Source organism: Rhynchophorus ferrugineus, unplaced genomic scaffold, assembly GCF_030347505.1.
Source record: "Rhynchophorus ferrugineus isolate W39M unplaced genomic scaffold, kcgeb_rfMv2 rfM515, whole genome shotgun sequence".
Taxonomy (NCBI): Eukaryota; Metazoa; Arthropoda; class Insecta; order Coleoptera; family Curculionidae; genus Rhynchophorus; species Rhynchophorus ferrugineus.
In genome coordinates, this window is record NW_027473092.1 from 37,501 (window position 1) to 57,529 (window position 20,029).

The 20,029-nt window shown below is 44.4% G+C and overlaps 2 protein-coding genes across 2 annotated transcripts in view; both read left to right on the forward strand.

Annotated features, from left to right (window-relative positions):
- LOC143206029 (histone H2B) overlaps positions 1-19,815 on the forward strand; it is a 37,122-nt gene extending 17,307 nt beyond the window's left edge. Inside the window, exon 2 of the mRNA XM_076418976.1 lies at positions 19,279-19,815. The gene's annotated coding sequence lies outside the window, so the exon portion shown is untranslated. The remainder of the gene's footprint in view (positions 1-19,278) is intronic.
- LOC143206026 (histone H2B) lies at positions 16,240-16,611 on the forward strand. Its single transcript, XM_076418972.1, has one exon. It carries the CDS (start codon positions 16,240-16,242, stop codon positions 16,609-16,611), a length of 372 nt encoding a protein of 123 aa, XP_076275087.1.
- Positions 19,816-20,029: the final 214 nt, after the last annotated feature.

Genomic DNA, 20,029 nt, shown 5'->3' on the forward strand with positions numbered 1-20,029 from the left:
TCTAAATTCGTTCTTGGGAACATTTTCCGTACATAAATATATCGCATTGATATACATCGATGATACATTTATGTATGCTTGTATAAATAACAAAGGCGAATAGAGAGGATGTCAATCCTTTCTATTCGCCTTTTTATTTGTCTAAATTCGTTCTTGGGAACATTTTCCGTACATAAATATATCGCATTGATATACATCGATGATACATTTATGTATGCTTGTATAAATAACAAAGGCGAATAGAGAGGATGTCAATCTTTTCTATTCGCCTTTTTATTTGTCTAAATTCGTTCTTGGGAACATTTTCCGTACATAAATATATCGCATTGATATACATCGACGACGCATTTATGTATGCATGTATAAATAACAAAGGCGAATAGAGAGGATGTCAATCTTTTCTATTCGCCTTTTTATTTGTCTAAATTCGTTCTTGGGAACATTTTCCGTACATAAATATATCGCATTGATATACATCGACGATGCATTTATGTATGCCTGTATAAATAACAAAGGCGAATAGAGAGGATGTCAATCTTTTCTATTCGCCTTTTTATTTGTCTAAATTCGTTCTTGGGAACATTTTCCGTACATAAATATATCGCATTGATATACATCGACGACGCATTTATGTATGCATGTATAAATAACAAAGGCGAATAGAGAGGATGTCAATCCTTTCTATTCGCCTTTTTATTTGTCTAAATTCGTTCTTGGGAACATTTTCCGTACATAAATATATCGCATTGATATACATCGATGATACATTTATGTATGCTTGTATAAATAACAAAGGCGAATAGAGAGGATGTCAATCCTTTCTATTCGCCTTTTTATTTGTCTAAATTCGTTCTTGGGAACATTTTCCGTACATAAATATATCGCATTGATATACATCGATGATACATTTATGTATGCTTGTATAAATAACAAAGGCGAATAGAGAGGATGTCAATCTTTTCTATTCGCCTTTTTATTTGTCTAAATTCGTTCTTGGGAACATTTTCCGTACAAAAATATATCGCATTGATATACATCGACGATGCATTTATGTATGCCTGTATAAATAACAAAGGCGAATAGAGAGGATGTCAATATTTTCTATTCGCCTTTTTATTTGTCTAAATTCGTTCTTGGGAACATTTTCCGTACATAAATATATCGCATTGATATACATCGACGATGCATTTATGTATGCCTGTATAAATAACAAAGGCGAATGGAGAGGATGTCAATCTTTTCTATTCGCCTTTTTATTTGTCTAAATTCGTTCTTGGGAACATTTTCCGTACATAAGTATATTGCATATAATATGCGTATGTATATAAAGACAAATACAAGGGATGTAAATCTCTTTTATTTTGCTAAATTCGTTTTACAGAACGTTGTGTAAACTTAAGGATATCATTCATCTTAACCGATAAGCACCTAGCCTATACTCTTTTTGTATTCTATTATCATGTTTGGAAACATTTTCTTACGATTTCCAGAATTAAATTCACTATTTTAATTCGGAACATTGTCTTAAATGTACGTTCAGTTCGAAGACGAACCACAAGATACGTTTATAAGTTATACCTTATGAGACTATTAAATATACAGTTTTCAGACCTAATGCGATGAACTATCAAAAAACAATTAAAAAACATCGCCCCGTGCGGAAATTGAATTGGAGACTAATTCCATTCATCTGAATTCGATCATTACCCGCATTGTACTTCTAGAGCCCGTTCGGTCCGATGGCGAATAAAATCCGCGTTTCAGTATATCATATGCGGTTAAACGGTGAGGCCAGTTACAACTGCATTAAAACCTCCGATGTATACCTGAATATAGCGGGAGGACGCCCGCATAATTTGACGAACCTTCAAGTGCACCTACTTATGAGGGACCATATAATACCAATTCGACATGACGAGAATTCAGAGCCAAATCGATATCACATGGCAACTATATTTGGTTCTAATGAAATGAAGGATCAACGAACATGAAGACATGCTCATCAATCACAGATACATGGAATTCTGTATCGTCGCAACCGATAATACGTACAACCTTCGATTGGAATGAATTAATCAAAAAAATTGGACGAAAATAGTTTAGACATTCAGAAAACTGACAATTAGGTAAAACTGTAAAACCTGCTTTAAATAGAAACCACATTAATCAAAAAAGGTCATGCATTGTAATACGATTAGTTACGAAAGTAGCCTAACCTTTGGACCATTTTGAATTTTAACTTATCGAGATATCGTTCGCGGGTAAACGGCGGGACTAACTACCACCGCCTTGACAACCGCAGCCTATGCCCGAACAAATCAGGAAGGCGCGTGCATGGATTAACGAGATTCCCACTGTCCTTATCTAAAATTTTACGCAATACTGCCGCGACGGAACCGAACAGGCGCTCGGAGACCCGTACGTGAACCGTCCCCGATACTTACGCAGGAAAGACCAGCTCGGAGCTTTAACAAGCACCAGAGCCATAGACAGATAGTCTACATTTCAAAATGTCCATATACTTACGCAGGAAAGACCAGCTCAGCAGATCGCGTTCGGATCCGTTCAGAGAAGGATCGAGATGCCGAGCGCGGGTAAACGGCGGGACTAACTACCACCGCCTTGACAACCGCAGCCTATGCCCGAACATATCAGGAAGGCGCGTGCATGGATTAACGAGATTCCCACTGTCCTTATCTAAAATTTTACGCAATACTGCCGCGACGGAACCGAACAGGCGCTCGGAGACCCGTACGTGAACCGTACCCGATACTTACGCAGGAAAGACCAGCTCGGAGCTTTAACAAGCACCAGAGCCATAGACAGATAGTCTACATTTCAAAATGTCCATATACTTACGCAGGAAAGACCAGCTCAGCAGATCGCGTTCGGATCCGTTCAGAGAAGGATCGAGATGCCGAGCGCGGGTAAACGGCGGGACTAACTACCACCAACTTGACAACCGCAGCCTATGCCCGAACATATCAGGAAGGCGCGTGCATGGATTAACGAGATTCCCACTGTCCTTATCTAAAATTTTACGCAATACGGCCGCGACGGAACCGAACAGGCGCTCGGAGACCCGTACGTGAACCGTCCCCGATACTTACGCAGGAAAGACCAGCTCGGAGCTTTAACAAGCACCAGAGCCATAGACAGATAGTCTACATTTCAAAATGTCCATATACTTACGCAGGAAAGACCAGCTCAGACCTTTAACAAGCACCAGAGCCATAGACTCATGGTCTACATTTCAAAATGTCCCTAACTAAGATCGCGTTCGGATCCGTTCAGAGAAGGATCGAGATGCCGAGCGCGGGTAAACGGCGGGACTAACTACCACCACCTTGACAACCGCAGCCTATGCCCGAACATATCAGGAAGGCGCGTGCATGGATTAACGAGATTCCCACTGTCCTTATCTAAAATTTTACGCAATACGGCCGCGACGGAACCGAACAGGCGCTCGGAGACCCGTACGTGAACCGTCCCCGATACTTACGCAGGAAAGACCAGCTCGGAGCTTTAACAAGCACCAGAGCCATAGACAGATAGTCTACATTTCAAAATGTCCATATACTTACGCAGGAAAGACCAGCTCAGCAGATCGCGTTCGGATCCGTTCAGAGAAGGATCGAGATGCCGAGCGCGGGTAAACGGCGGGACTAACTACCACCACCTTGACAACCGCAGCCTATGCCCGAACATATCAGGAAGGCGCGTGCATGGATTAACGAGATTCCCACTGTCCTTATCTAAAATTTTACGCAATACGGCCGCGACGGAACCGAACAGGCGCTCGGAGACCCGTACGTGAACCGTCCCCGATACTTACGCAGGAAAGACCAGCTCGGAGCTTTAACAAGCACCAGAGCCATAGACAGATAGTCTACATTTCAAAATGTCCATATACTTACGCAGGAAAGACCAGCTCAGCAGATCGCGTTCGGATCCGTTCAGAGAAGGATCGAGATGCCGAGCGCGGGTAAACGGCGGGACTAACTACCACCACCTTGACAACCGCAGCCTATGCCCGAACATATCAGGAAGGCGCGTGCATGGATTAACGAGATTCCCACTGTCCTTATCTAAAATTTTACGCAATACGGCCGCGACGGAACCGAACAGGCGCTCGGAGACCCGTACGTGAACCGTCCCCGATACTTACGCAGGAAAGACCAGCTCGGAGCTTTAACAAGCACCAGAGCCATAGACAGATAGTCTACATTTCAAAATGTCCATATACTTACGCAGGAAAGACCAGCTCAGACCTTTAACAAGCACCAGAGCCATAGACTCATGGTCTACATTTCAAAATGTCCCTAACTAAGATCGCGTTCGGATCCGTTCAGAGAAGGATCGAGATGCCGAGCGCGGGTAAACGGCGGGACTAACTACCACCACCTTGACAACCGCAGCCTATGCCCGAACATATCAGGAAGGCGCGTGCATGGATTAACGAGATTCCCACTGTCCTTATCTAAAATTTTACGTAATACGGCCGCGACGGAACCGAACAGGCGCTCGGAGACCCGTACGTGAACCGTCCCCGATACTTACGCAGGAAAGACCAGCTCGGAGCTTTAACAAGCACCAGAGCCATAGACAGATAGTCTACATTTCAAAATGTCCATATACTTACGCAGGAAAGACCAGCTCAGACCTTTAACAAGCACCTGAGCCATAGACTCATGGTCTACATTTCAAAATGTCCCTAACTAAGATCGCGTTCGGATCCGTTCAGAGAAGGATCGAGATGCCGAGCGCGGGTAAACGGCGGGACTAACTACCACCACCTTGACAACCGCAGCCTATGCCCGAACATATCAGGAAGGCGCGTGCATGGATTAACGAGATTCCCACTGTCCTTATCTAAAATTTTACGCAATACGGCCGCGACGGAACCGAACAGGCGCTCGGAGACCCGTACGTGAACCGTCCCCGATACTTACGCAGGAAAGACCAGCTCGGAGCTTTAACAAGCACCAGAGCCATAGACAGATAGTCTACATTTCAAAATGTCCATATACTTACGTAGGAAAGACCAGCTCAGACCTTTAACAAGCACCAGAGCCATAGACTCATGGTCTACAATTCAAAATGTCCCTAACTAAGATCGCGTTCGGATCCGTTCAGAGAAGGATCGAGATGCCGAGCGCGGGTAAACGGCGGGACTAACTACCACCACCTTGACAACCGCAGCCTATGCCCGAACATATCAGGAAGGCGCGTGCATGGATTAACGAGATTCCCACTGTCCTTATCTAAAATTTTACGCAATACTGCCGCGACGGAACCGAACAGGCGCTCGGAGACCCGTACGTGAACCGTTCCCGATACTTACGCAGGAAAGACCAGCTCGGAGCTTTAACAAGCACCAGAGCCATAGACAGATAGTCTACATTTCAAAATGTCCATATACTTACGCAGGAAAGACCAGCTCAGACCTTTAACAAGCACCAGAGCCATAGACTCATGGTCTACATTTCAAAATGTCCCTAACTAAGATCGCGTTCGGATCCGTTCAGAGAAGGATCGAGATGCCGAGCGCGGGTAAACGGCGGGACTAACTACCACCACCTTGACAACCGCAGCCTATGCCCGAACATATCAGGAAGGCGCGTGCATGGATTAACGAGATTCCCACTGTCCTTATCTAAAATTTTACGCAATACGGCCGCGACGGAACCGAACAGGCGCTCGGAGACCCGTACGTGAACCGTCCCCGATACTTACGCAGGAAAGACCAGCTCGGAGCTTTAACAAGCACCAGAGCCATAGACAGATAGTCTACATTTCAAAATGTCCATATACTTACGTAGGAAAGACCAGCTCAGACCTTTAACAAGCACCAGAGCCATAGACTCATGGTCTACAATTCAAAATGTCCCTAACTAAGATCGCGTTCGGATCCGTTCAGAGAAGGATCGAGATGCCGAGCGCGGGTAAACGGCGGGACTAACTACCACCACCTTGACAACCGCAGCCTATGCCCGAACATATCAGGAAGGCGCGTGCATGGATTAACGAGATTCCCACTGTCCTTATCTAAAATTTTACGCAATACGGCCGCGACGGAACCGAACAGGCGCTCGGAGACCCGTACGTGAACCGTCCCCGATACTTACGCAGGAAAGACCAGCTCGGAGCTTTAACAAGCACCAGAGCCATAGACAGATAGTCTACATTTCAAAATGTCCATATACTTACGTAGGAAAGACCAGCTCAGACCTTTAACAAGCACCAGAGCCATAGACTCATGGTCTACAATTCAAAATGTCCCTAACTAAGATCGCGTTCGGATCCGTTCAGAGAAGGATCGAGATGCCGAGCGCGGGTAAACGGCGGGACTAACTACCACCACCTTGACAACCGCAGCCTATGCCCGAACATATCAGGAAGGCGCGTGCATGGATTAACGAGATTCCCACTGTCCTTATCTAAAATTTTACGTAATACGGCCGCGACGGAACCGAACAGGCGCTCGGAGACCCGTACGTGAACCGTCCCCGATACTTACGCAGGAAAGACCAGCTCGGAGCTTTAACAAGCACCAGAGCCATAGACAGATAGTCTACATTTCAAAATGTCCATATACTTACGCAGGAAAGACCAGCTCAGCAGATCGCGTTCGGATCCGTTCAGAGAAGGATCGAGATGCCGAGCGCGGGTAAACGGCGGGACTAACTACCACCAACTTGACAACCGCAGCCTATGCCCGAACATATCAGGAAGGCGCGTGCATGGATTAACGAGATTCCCACTGTCCTTATCTAAAATTTTACGCAATACGGCCGCGACGGAACCGAACAGGCGCTCGGAGACCCGTACGTGAACCGTCCCCGATACTTACGCAGGAAAGACCAGCTCGGAGCTTTAACAAGCACCAGAGCCATAGACAGATAGTCTACATTTCAAAATGTCCATATACTTACGCAGGAAAGACCAGCTCAGACCTTTAACAAGCACCAGAGCCATAGACTCATGGTCTACATTTCAAAATGTCCCTAACTAAGATCGCGTTCGGATCCGTTCAGAGAAGGATCGAGATGCCGAGCGCGGGTAAACGGCGGGACTAACTACCACCACCTTGACAACCGCAGCCTATGCCCGAACATATCAGGAAGGCGCGTGCATGGATTAACGAGATTCCCACTGTCCTTATCTAAAATTTTACGCAATACGGCCGCGACGGAACCGAACAGGCGCTCGGAGACCCGTACGTGAACCGTCCCCGATACTTACGCAGGAAAGACCAGCTCGGAGCTTTAACAAGCACCAGAGCCATAGACAGATAGTCTACATTTCAAAATGTCCATATACTTACGCAGGAAAGACCAGCTCAGCAGATCGCGTTCGGATCCGTTCAGAGAAGGATCGAGATGCCGAGCGCGGGTAAACGGCGGGACTAACTACCACCACCTTGACAACCGCAGCCTATGCCCGAACATATCAGGAAGGCGCGTGCATGGATTAACGAGATTCCCACTGTCCTTATCTAAAATTTTACGCAATACGGCCGCGACGGAACCGAACAGGCGCTCGGAGACCCGTACGTGAACCGTCCCCGATACTTACGCAGGAAAGACCAGCTCGGAGCTTTAACAAGCACCAGAGCCATAGACAGATAGTCTACATTTCAAAATGTCCATATACTTACGTAGGAAAGACCAGCTCAGACCTTTAACAAGCACCAGAGCCATAGACTCATGGTCTACAATTCAAAATGTCCCTAACTAAGATCGCGTTCGGATCCGTTCAGAGAAGGATCGAGATGCCGAGCGCGGGTAAACGGCGGGACTAACTACCACCACCTTGACAACCGCAGCCTATGCCCGAACATATCAGGAAGGCGCGTGCATGGATTAACGAGATTCCCACTGTCCTTATCTAAAATTTTACGCAATACGGCCGCGACGGAACCGAACAGGCGCTCGGAGACCCGTACGTGAACCGTCCCCGATACTTACGCAGGAAAGACCAGCTCGGAGCTTTAACAAGCACCAGAGCCATAGACAGATAGTCTACATTTCAAAATGTCCATATACTTACGCAGGAAAGACCAGCTCAGCAGATCGCGTTCGGATCCGTTCAGAGAAGGATCGAGATGCCGAGCGCGGGTAAACGGCGGGACTAACTACCACCACCTTGACAACCGCAGCCTATGCCCGAACATATCAGGAAGGCGCGTGCATGGATTAACGAGATTCCCACTGTCCTTATCTAAAATTTTACGCAATACGGCCGCGACGGAACCGAACAGGCGCTCGGAGACCCGTACGTGAACCGTCCCCGATACTTACGCAGGAAAGACCAGCTCGGAGCTTTAACAAGCACCAGAGCCATAGACAGATAGTCTACATTTCAAAATGTCCATATACTTACGCAGGAAAGACCAGCTCAGACCTTTAACAAGCACCAGAGCCATAGACTCATGGTCTACATTTCAAAATGTCCCTAACTAAGATCGCGTTCGGATCCGTTCAGAGAAGGATCGAGATGCCGAGCGCGGGTAAACGGCGGGACTAACTACCACCACCTTGACAACCGCAGCCTATGCCCGAACATATCAGGAAGGCGCGTGCATGGATTAACGAGATTCCCACTGTCCTTATCTAAAATTTTACGTAATACGGCCGCGACGGAACCGAACAGGCGCTCGGAGACCCGTACGTGAACCGTCCCCGATACTTACGCAGGAAAGACCAGCTCGGAGCTTTAACAAGCACCAGAGCCATAGACAGATAGTCTACATTTCAAAATGTCCATATACTTACGCAGGAAAGACCAGCTCAGACCTTTAACAAGCACCAGAGCCATAGACTCATGGTCTACATTTCAAAATGTCCCTAACTAAGATCGCGTTCGGATCCGTTCAGAGAAGGATCGAGATGCCGAGCGCGGGTAAACGGCGGGACTAACTACCACCACCTTGACAACCGCAGCCTATGCCCGAACATATCAGGAAGGCGCGTGCATGGATTAACGAGATTCCCACTGTCCTTATCTAAAATTTTACGCAATACGGCCGCGACGGAACCGAACAGGCGCTCGGAGACCCGTACGTGAACCGTCCCCGATACTTACGCAGGAAAGACCAGCTCGGAGCTTTAACAAGCACCAGAGCCATAGACAGATAGTCTACATTTCAAAATGTCCATATACTTACGTAGGAAAGACCAGCTCAGACCTTTAACAAGCACCAGAGCCATAGACTCATGGTCTACAATTCAAAATGTCCCTAACTAAGATCGCGTTCGGATCCGTTCAGAGAAGGATCGAGATGCCGAGCGCGGGTAAACGGCGGGACTAACTACCACCACCTTGACAACCGCAGCCTATGCCCGAACATATCAGGAAGGCGCGTGCATGGATTAACGAGATTCCCACTGTCCTTATCTAAAATTTTACGCAATACTGCCGCGACGGAACCGAACAGGCGCTCGGAGACCCGTACGTGAACCGTTCCCGATACTTACGCAGGAAAGACCAGCTCGGAGCTTTAACAAGCACCAGAGCCATAGACAGATAGTCTACATTTCAAAATGTCCATATACTTACGCAGGAAAGACCAGCTCAGACCTTTAACAAGCACCAGAGCCATAGACTCATGGTCTACATTTCAAAATGTCCCTAACTAAGATCGCGTTCGGATCCGTTCAGAGAAGGATCGAGATGCCGAGCGCGGGTAAACGGCGGGACTAACTACCACCACCTTGACAACCGCAGCCTATGCCCGAACATATCAGGAAGGCGCGTGCATGGATTAACGAGATTCCCACTGTCCTTATCTAAAATTTTACGCAATACGGCCGCGACGGAACCGAACAGGCGCTCGGAGACCCGTACGTGAACCGTCCCCGATACTTACGCAGGAAAGACCAGCTCGGAGCTTTAACAAGCACCAGAGCCATAGACAGATAGTCTACATTTCAAAATGTCCATATACTTACGTAGGAAAGACCAGCTCAGACCTTTAACAAGCACCAGAGCCATAGACTCATGGTCTACAATTCAAAATGTCCCTAACTAAGATCGCGTTCGGATCCGTTCAGAGAAGGATCGAGATGCCGAGCGCGGGTAAACGGCGGGACTAACTACCACCACCTTGACAACCGCAGCCTATGCCCGAACATATCAGGAAGGCGCGTGCATGGATTAACGAGATTCCCACTGTCCTTATCTAAAATTTTACGCAATACTGCCACGACGGAACCGAACAGGCGCTCGGAGACCCGTACGTGAACCGTTCCCGATACTTACGCAGGAAAGACCAGCTCGGAGCTTTAACAAGCACCAGAGCCATAGACAGATAGTCTACATTTCAAAATGTCCATATACTTACGCAGGAAAGACCAGCTCAGACCTTTAACAAGCACCAGAGCCATAGACTCATGGTCTACATTTCAAAATGTCCCTAACTAAGATCGCGTTCGGATCCGTTCAGAGAAGGATCGAGATGCCGAGCGCGGGTAAACGGCGGGACTAACTACCACCACCTTGACAACCGCAGCCTATGCCCGAACATATCAGGAAGGCGCGTGCATGGATTAACGAGATTCCCACTGTCCTTATCTAAAATTTTACGTAATACGGCCGCGACGGAACCGAACAGGCGCTCGGAGACCCGTACGTGAACCGTCCCCGATACTTACGCAGGAAAGACCAGCTCGGAGCTTTAACAAGCACCAGAGCCATAGACAGATAGTCTACATTTCAAAATGTCCATATACTTACGCAGGAAAGACCAGCTCAGACCTTTAACAAGCACCAGAGCCATAGACTCATGGTCTACATTTCAAAATGTCCCTAACTAAGATCGCGTTCGGATCCGTTCAGAGAAGGATCGAGATGCCGAGCGCGGGTAAACGGCGGGACTAACTACCACCACCTTGACAACCGCAGCCTATGCCCGAACATATCAGGAAGGCGCGTGCATGGATTAACGAGATTCCCACTGTCCTTATCTAAAATTTTACGCAATACTGCCGCGACGGAACCGAACAGGCGCTCGGAGACCCGTACGTGAACCGTCCCCGATACTTACGCAGGAAAGACCAGCTCGGAGCTTTAACAAGCACCAGAGCCATAGACAGATAGTCTACATTTCAAAATGTCCATATACTTACGCAGGAAAGACCAGCTCAGACCTTTAACAAGCACCAGAGCCATAGACTCATGGTCTACATTTCAAAATGTCCCTAACTAAGATCGCGTTCGGATCCGTTCAGAGAAGGATCGAGATGCCGAGCGCGGGTAAACGGCGGGACTAACTACCACCACCTTGACAACCGCAGCCTATGCCCGAACATATCAGGAAGGCGCGTGCATGGATTAACGAGATTCCCACTGTCCTTATCTAAAATTTTACGCAATACGGCCGCGACGGAACCGAACAGGCGCTCGGAGACCCGTACGTGAACCGTCCCCGATACTTACGCAGGAAAGACCAGCTCGGAGCTTTAACAAGCACCAGAGCCATAGACAGATAGTCTACATTTCAAAATGTCCATATACTTACGCAGGAAAGACCAGCTCAGACCTTTAACAAGCACCAGAGCCATAGACTCATGGTCTACAATTCAAAATGTCCCTAACTAAGATCGCGTTCGGATCCGTTCAGAGAAGGATCGAGATGCCGAGCGCGGGTAAACGGCGGGACTAACTACCACCACCTTGACAACCGCAGCCTATGCCCGAACATATCAGGAAGGCGCGTGCATGGATTAACGAGATTCCCACTGTCCTTATCTAAAATTTTACGCAATACTGCCGCGACGGAACCGAACAGGCGCTCGGAGACCCGTACGTGAACCGTTCCCGATACTTACGCAGGAAAGACCAGCTCGGAGCTTTAACAAGCACCAGAGCCATAGACAGATAGTCTACATTTCAAAATGTCCATATACTTACGCAGGAAAGACCAGCTCAGACCTTTAACAAGCACCAGAGCCATAGACTCATGGTCTACATTTCAAAATGTCCCTAACTAAGATCGCGTTCGGATCCGTTCAGAGAAGGATCGAGATGCCGAGCGCGGGTAAACGGCGGGACTAACTACCACCACCTTGACAACCGCAGCCTATGCCCGAACATATCAGGAAGGCGCGTGCATGGATTAACGAGATTCCCACTGTCCTTATCTAAAATTTTACGTAATACGGCCGCGACGGAACCGAACAGGCGCTCGGAGACCCGTACGTGAACCGTCCCCGATACTTACGCAGGAAAGACCAGCTCGGAGCTTTAACAAGCACCAGAGCCATAGACAGATAGTCTACATTTCAAAATGTCCATATACTTACGCAGGAAAGACCAGCTCAGACCTTTAACAAGCACCTGAGCCATAGACTCATGGTCTACATTTCAAAATGTCCCTAACTAAGATCGCGTTCGGATCCGTTCAGAGAAGGATCGAGATGCCGAGCGCGGGTAAACGGCGGGACTAACTACCACCACCTTGACAACCGCAGCCTATGCCCGAACATATCAGGAAGGCGCGTGCATGGATTAACGAGATTCCCACTGTCCTTATCTAAAATTTTACGCAATACTGCCGCGACGGAACCGAACAGGCGCTCGGAGACCCGTACGTGAACCGTCCCCGATACTTACGCAGGAAAGACCAGCTCGGAGCTTTAACAAGCACCAGAGCCATAGACAGATAGTCTACATTTCAAAATGTCCATATACTTACGCAGGAAAGACCAGCTCAGCAGATCGCGTTCGGATCCGTTCAGAGAAGGATCGAGATGCCGAGCGCGGGTAAACGGCGGGACTAACTACCACCACCTTGACAACCGCAGCCTATGCCCGAACATATCAGGAAGGCGCGTGCATGGATTAACGAGATTCCCACTGTCCTTATCTAAAATTTTACGCAATACTGCCGCGACGGAACCGAACAGGCGCTCGGAGACCCGTACGTGAACCGTCCCCGATACTTACGCAGGAAAGACCAGCTCGGAGTTTTAACAAGCACCAGAGCCATAGACAGATAGTCTACATTTCAAAATGTCCATATACTTACGCAGGAAAGACCAGCTCAGCAGATCGCGTTCGCATCCGTTCAGAGAAGGATCGAGATGCCGAGCGCGGGTAAACGGCGGGACTAACTACCACCGCCTTGACAACCGCAGCCTATGCCCGAACATATCAGGAAGGCGCGTGCATGGATTAACGAGATTCCTACTGCCCCCCTAACTTCTCTCCGCTTGGGGAGTAGGACTTGCTAGGACTACTGTTTCAGCGATAGTCCTAATCATAGAGAAAGACAAATAATGCTCATCTTGTAGTGTGGAAAATTGGCAAACTCATAGTAGCAATGGTCCCAGGGTGCTTTGTCCATTCCACCACTCGGACACGGCCAGTTCCGTCAACTCTGCCAAGACTCCCTAACCTAAAACATTAAAAATCATAACTAGACTATTGATATTCCGATGGGAGGATGATTGGCATTAGGAATGATTGAACAATATGAAACACAATCACGAAGTTACTGCACCGTCCTACGGGGTCGCTATCTCAATAGACCTCATACCTTGCAAATCAAACATATAAGTCATCTAACTAATAAACTTCGAGCAGATAAGTCTAATATAAACAAATGTAGTATTCAACATATCCGAAAGTACTTAAGCAAAGGTAGAATCCTGGCCTGTTGGCGTTCGGTCATCAAGTGCAGAGGAACCGCAGGTTGATGCGGATAGCTTCGGACATGTGATTTCCAGATTGATCACGGTCGGCTCTACCAGTTCTGTCAGGGGAACTGGACACGGATAACCTAAAAAATACAAAAAATGTAAATACACCGCTGGTATCTTAATTGGAAGGTGACTAGCAACAAAATAAAATGAAATAAAAGTGGTTAAACAATATCAAAACATATCTACGGCGTCAAATTCACCCTGAAATAATACGAAATATTCATACAAAAGTACAATCTAGTGACACAGATGGTGTCCGACATAACCTCCAAGTGGTGCGAGGGGGTAAAACAAACAAGTCACAGGTCGACAAATCACATAAGATCGGTCTAATCCATAAGAAAACCTAAAAACACAACAATAACAAAATAAAATAAACAAAACGTTTAAACAGAACGAAGACATAACCTCCAATGCGTGTACGTCAATTCTAATGAATGAGAGACGAAAACAATATCCAACGACATAAAGTAGAGAAAGAAATCAGGCGGCGCGCGCCATCTAGCGAGAACCAAGACAATCAAAGAATAGGATTTTCAAATATAGAGAAGCGTAAAATTGTCAAGAATATCATTAAAAATCTTTGAAAATTGTATTATATTATATTCTATTCTATTCTAAATTAATGATATAAATAGAATATGATATAAAATATCCTTAGCTAAGCATCAGAATTCACCCACAGTCGAAACAAAGGAAGAGATATATTCACATCAAGGAAGGCTCTTCGAAACAATCTAACCTAAATTGCAATAACAACAATAAGTAACCTATGATAAATCACTAGATTAACAAACATATACATACATAAACGGCACTCTCACCTAGATTTCAAACTTACTCAAAAATGCTAATTATATAAGGCAATACAGGTCATCACGGATAATCCTCAAAGGAAGTGCACATCCGAGAGGATGTCAAGGGGCAAGTCAGTAACTGTGTATAACCGCAGCAACTCGGAATAAGCGAAAGATTGTTGCATGGAATATATAAACATCTTCAAACTAACATCCGGTCAAATCTCTCAATGTCATTTAGTTGCTCACTAAAAGCAACAATATCATTCAATTACCTTAAAGGTAACCATACGAAGTAACTAATTGGTACCCTATAGTCAATAAATAGACACTTACTGTATAAACTACCCTAATGAAAAGAAATACATGGGTTGACTGTCATGCATGGCCTTCCTACGGAGACAGTCATCGTACCAATGCATCCAAGTGGGGTGTTGGTCCAACAGTAAGGACATGATCATTAAACTAAAAATTCACAATATAGAATTAGTAGGTAGTGAATCGGATCGACAATTATAAATAATAAACGCATATATAGCTGGAGACCACCAAATCCAGTCGCAACAATAAATGACAGTCTATCATAACTCGTCGCACAATTATGTTCCATAGTAATCTCCAAACGATGACACGGCACTAATAGTCGGTCCGAAACGATAAATTAAAGCAACTTTCATCTCATTTTCAATTGATCACATCAAATTCTAAGAACAAATAACATAACCTCATAAATACAGCTGACATGTACCGGTTCGATATACAGAAATCCTAATCTTTGCAAATCCGATCATAACAATTAGGAAATAATTAATGAAATGAATGAGAAATTAGAAAGATACGATATCGATACAATAAAATGGATATTGTTCAATACTCTCATTAAGAAGAGACTGCATGCACGAAGATTCAGAGAAAGGTATTGTCAAAAGTATTGCGATCTATAAAATATCGTCGTAACTCTGTCGTATATCACAAAACCTCTCAAAATTAAAACTTATGCCTGTTATTTTACTACTTAAGCTAAAATAATAAAATTCTCTTTTTCAGCTGTCTTGGTGGTCCTGAAAAGGACCGATATTTGATGATAAAATAGGTTACATTCGTTTTATTTAGTTTTGCTATCTGTCTTTTTAGGTAACAATACAGCTTGGATATTTGGCAGAACGCCGCCCTGGGCTATAGTAACTCCGGATAGGAGTTTGTTCAATTCTTCGTCGTTTCTGATGGCCAATTGCAAATGCCTAGGGATAATCCTGGTTTTCTTGTTATCTCTAGCGGCGTTACCCGCCAATTCGAGAACCTCGGCTGCCAGATATTCCATTACGGCAGCTAAGTAGACGGGAGCACCGGCCCCTACGCGTTCGGCATAATTCCCTTTCCTTAAAAGTCTGTGAATACGACCGACAGGGAATTGTAATCCCGCTCGGTTAGAACGAGACTTCGCCTTTCCCTTCACTTTTCCGCCTTTACCACGTCCGGACATTTTACTATCGATTGCTTCTAGAACTCGCTCGCCTTAGAGTTGAAATCTGTACTAAAACTGTCAACATACTAGCAACGAATTTTGTTCGTAAGCCGAACGCATGATCTCGTACGCGACCAATGAAAGGCTAACTCAGATAATAGGCGGGGCTTAGGAGTGTATTTAAGGAGCCTATAAATTCTAAGGATTCCTGAAATTTGTTTTAGTCTAGTACTTTTCGTGGTTCCTTTAATATCGTAATATTTATTTCGAAATGCCTCCGAAAACAAGCGGTAAGGCGGCCAAAAAGGCCGGTAAGGCTCAGAAAAATATCTCCAAAAGTGACAAGAAAAAGAAACGCAAGAGGAAGGAAAGCTACGCGATCTACATTTACAAAGTTTTAAAGCAAGTTCATCCCGATACGGGTATCTCCAGCAAGGCCATGTCGATCATGAATTCTTTCGTGAACGATATATTCGAAAGGATAGCCGCCGAAGCGTCCCGTCTCGCTCATTACAATAAAAGATCTACTATCACAAGCAGAGAAATCCAAACTGCCGTGCGATTATTGCTGCCCGGTGAATTGGCTAAGCACGCCGTTAGTGAAGGTACCAAAGCCGTCACTAAATATACCAGTTCTAAGTAAACCATAAGCCTTGAATATCATAAAGGAGAAAACGGTTCTTTTCAGAGCCACAATTTAGATAAATAAAAAAAGAAATAATCTTAAAAAAATTAATTTTATATATTATACAGCTGTAGTATCCAATATTGAAATACAAATTTTGTTATCAACAGTATATTATTATTCTTTGGTTATTAGTGATTACATTATTTTTTCTTTAGTTTTTAAAAACAATGCGTATAAGTACACCGACTGTTATTAATTACTAACATGTAGTCGAATATAACTCTGAGATAAAAATCCATAACTCTTTTAGTGGTTTATATAAATATCGATAAAAGAATATTAATTGAATTATCTTCTTTTTCTTTGATTAAATTTAGGTGGTTCTGAAAAGAACCGTTTTTTTTTTGTTGCAAAATACGACTATAAGTAGAGTATTATAAATGATAGAAAATAAAGTTTAGGCACGTTCGCCTCTGATACGTCTGGCTAGCTGAATATCCTTGGGCATGATGGTTACTCGCTTTGCATGTATCGCACATAAATTAGTATCCTCAAAAAGGCCAACTAAATAAGCTTCGCTGGCCTCTTGTAAAGCCATTACCGCCGAACTTTGAAAACGTAAATCGGTCTTGAAATCTTGAGCGATTTCGCGAACCAATCGTTGAAAAGGTAATTTCCTAATCAATAATTCGGTGCTCTTTTGATAACGACGAATCTCCCGCAAAGCGACCGTCCCAGGTCGGTAGCGATGTGGTTTCTTAACGCCACCGGTAGCTGGAGCGCTTTTCCTGGCCGCTTTGGTAGCCAATTGTTTCCTAGGAGCTTTACCTCCTGTTGATTTTCGCGCAGTTTGCTTGGTACGAGCCATATTTTTAAAATAGAGGTAATGAGAAAAATTAACAAACGCAAACGACGGCGACCCCTTTCGGACTGATTCGGTCATAAAATCAGAGAGTCCTTTTTATAACATGTTATCTAATCTGATTGGTCCGTTTTGTGCCAGTGGGCGGAACTCAATCCTAAGTCTACAAAACCGGGCTGATTGAATGTAATCGACAACAGTTGTCCGTAGCACTCGTGTTGTGAGCGCGCTACTTATTCGAGATCATTTATTTTTTTTGTATTAGGTTCGATAAAAGATGACCGGCAGAGGTAAAGGTGGTAAAGGTTTGGGAAAAGGAGGAGCCAAGCGGCATCGTAAAGTGCTTCGTGATAATATCCAAGGTATTACGAAGCCCGCCATTAGAAGATTGGCTAGACGAGGCGGCGTAAAACGTATATCTGGTCTGATTTACGAAGAGACCAGAGGTGTTTTAAAAGTGTTTTTGGAAAACGTCATCAGAGATGCCGTTACATATACCGAACACGCCAAAAGAAAAACCGTTACCGCAATGGATGTAGTATACGCCTTGAAACGTCAAGGACGTACATTATACGGGTTTGGAGGTTAAGTCACATTTTATTCGCGAACTAACGTGAAATGTGACCCTCAAAATTAATTTTAGAAAAATTAAACAACGGTTCTTTTCAGAACCACAAATTTATCGATATTTAAAAAACGGAAGCTCTATTAGGATTTAAGGATAATCTTTCAATCATTACAATCATCATAATTTTATTTAAAATAATAATTTAAGTATAACTGGCCCTAATTATTTGAGGGTTTGGATTCTAAAACTCTATACTTAATAAATAGACCGCCCCTTAAATTCATCGTTAATTACATAGATTATATACAAGGCGCGATGTTATAATACGGTTCGATTTTACTAAAGGAGAACCGCTAGAAATAAATCCTTCATATTATTTCGACTTAATTGTTGTTTAATAAAACGATAATTATTGGTATTGGAATGTCTCTTAATTTATCTTACACACCCAAAAAACAATCTTTAAAGTACTTAAACTGTTTATTAGAATATTTTAAATAATTAGTAAGTGCAAGTCATAATATGAGTTTTAATTTTAAGTTCTTTTTTTGTTTTATTATTTTGGTGGTCCTGAAAAGGACCGATAGTTAAAAGGTTTTTGTACGACACAAAAACCCTAAGGCTCATGTAACTTATTTGGTTTTACTATCTGTTTTTTTCGGTAACAATACGGCCTGGATGTTTGGTAGAACGCCGCCCTGGGCTATAGTAACACCGGAGAGGAGTTTGTTCAGTTCTTCGTCATTTCTGATGGCCAATTGTAAATGCCTAGGGATAATCCTTGTTTTCTTGTTGTCTCTAGCGGCGTTACCTGCCAACTCGAGAACTTCGGCCGCCAAATATTCCATTACGGCAGCTAAGTAGACGGGAGCACCGGCCCCTACGCGTTCGGCATAATTTCCTTTCCTTAAAAGCCGGTGAATACGGCCAACAGGAAATTGTAATCCCGCTCGGTTGGAACGAGATTTCGCCTTTCCCTTCACTTTTCCACCCTTACCACGTCCAGACATTGTATTGCTAACTTTTTTAAACTAAAAATAACCGAAAAACTAATGGCGACAACGCTCACGTCCTTTCGACAACGAATGAACAACTGGCAGTGAACTGTCCAGCGAATAGCTTTTATTCGGCAACTTCTCAAAACACTAGTACGTTTCCTACTCGACCAATCAGAGCTTTCTACGACATAACGCCAAGAATGGGCGGAGCTTAGAAGTGTAGCGTCATTTATCAAATAATTAAACGACTATAGGTATATTTCGGTTTAGTCTTTTATCTTTTGCTGTATGGGTAGGTCGCGAATCTCATTCGTTTAAAATGCCACCGAAGACAAGCGGTAAAGCGGCAAAAAAGGCTGGAAAAGCCCAGAAAAACATTTCTAAGAGCGATAAGAAAAAGAAGCGTAGGAGGAAGGAAAGCTACGCGATTTACATATACAAAGTTTTAAAGCAGGTTCATCCCGATACGGGTATTTCCAGCAAGGCCATGTCGATTATGAATTCTTTCGTGAACGATATATTCGAAAGGATAGCCGCCGAAGCGTCGCGCCTCGCCCATTACAATAAAAGATCGACCATCACGAGCAGAGAAATCCAAACCGCCGTTAGGTTATTGTTACCCGGTGAATTGGCTAAGCATGCCGTTAGCGAAGGTACCAAAGCTGTCACTAAATATACCAGTTCTAAGTAAACGAAATATATTATTTTGAAGGTGATCATAATAATATGAAGGGTGGAAAACGGCTCTTTTCAGAGCCCCAAAATGTTTAAAGAAGAAAAAAAGAAATAAACTATTGTTAAGAAGATAGGATATATACGAAGTCAAATAAATTAAAATATAGTAATCGTTCATAAAAATGTTAAAATATCCAGAAAAAAATATTTTATTTTATATATTCATTCCTTTACGGTAACATAATAACAGTATATGTGATACCCCTTTCTTATCGTGATATAAACTTCAAGTCAATCCAGCAGGTGTTCACACCTTATTACTAAGGATTC

What these genes read in the sequence shown, in the direction of transcription:
- LOC143206026 (XM_076418972.1), top strand. Translation starts at nt 16,240, where the DNA reads ATGCCTCCGAAAACAAGCGGTAAGGCGGCCAAAAAGGCCGGTAAGGCT.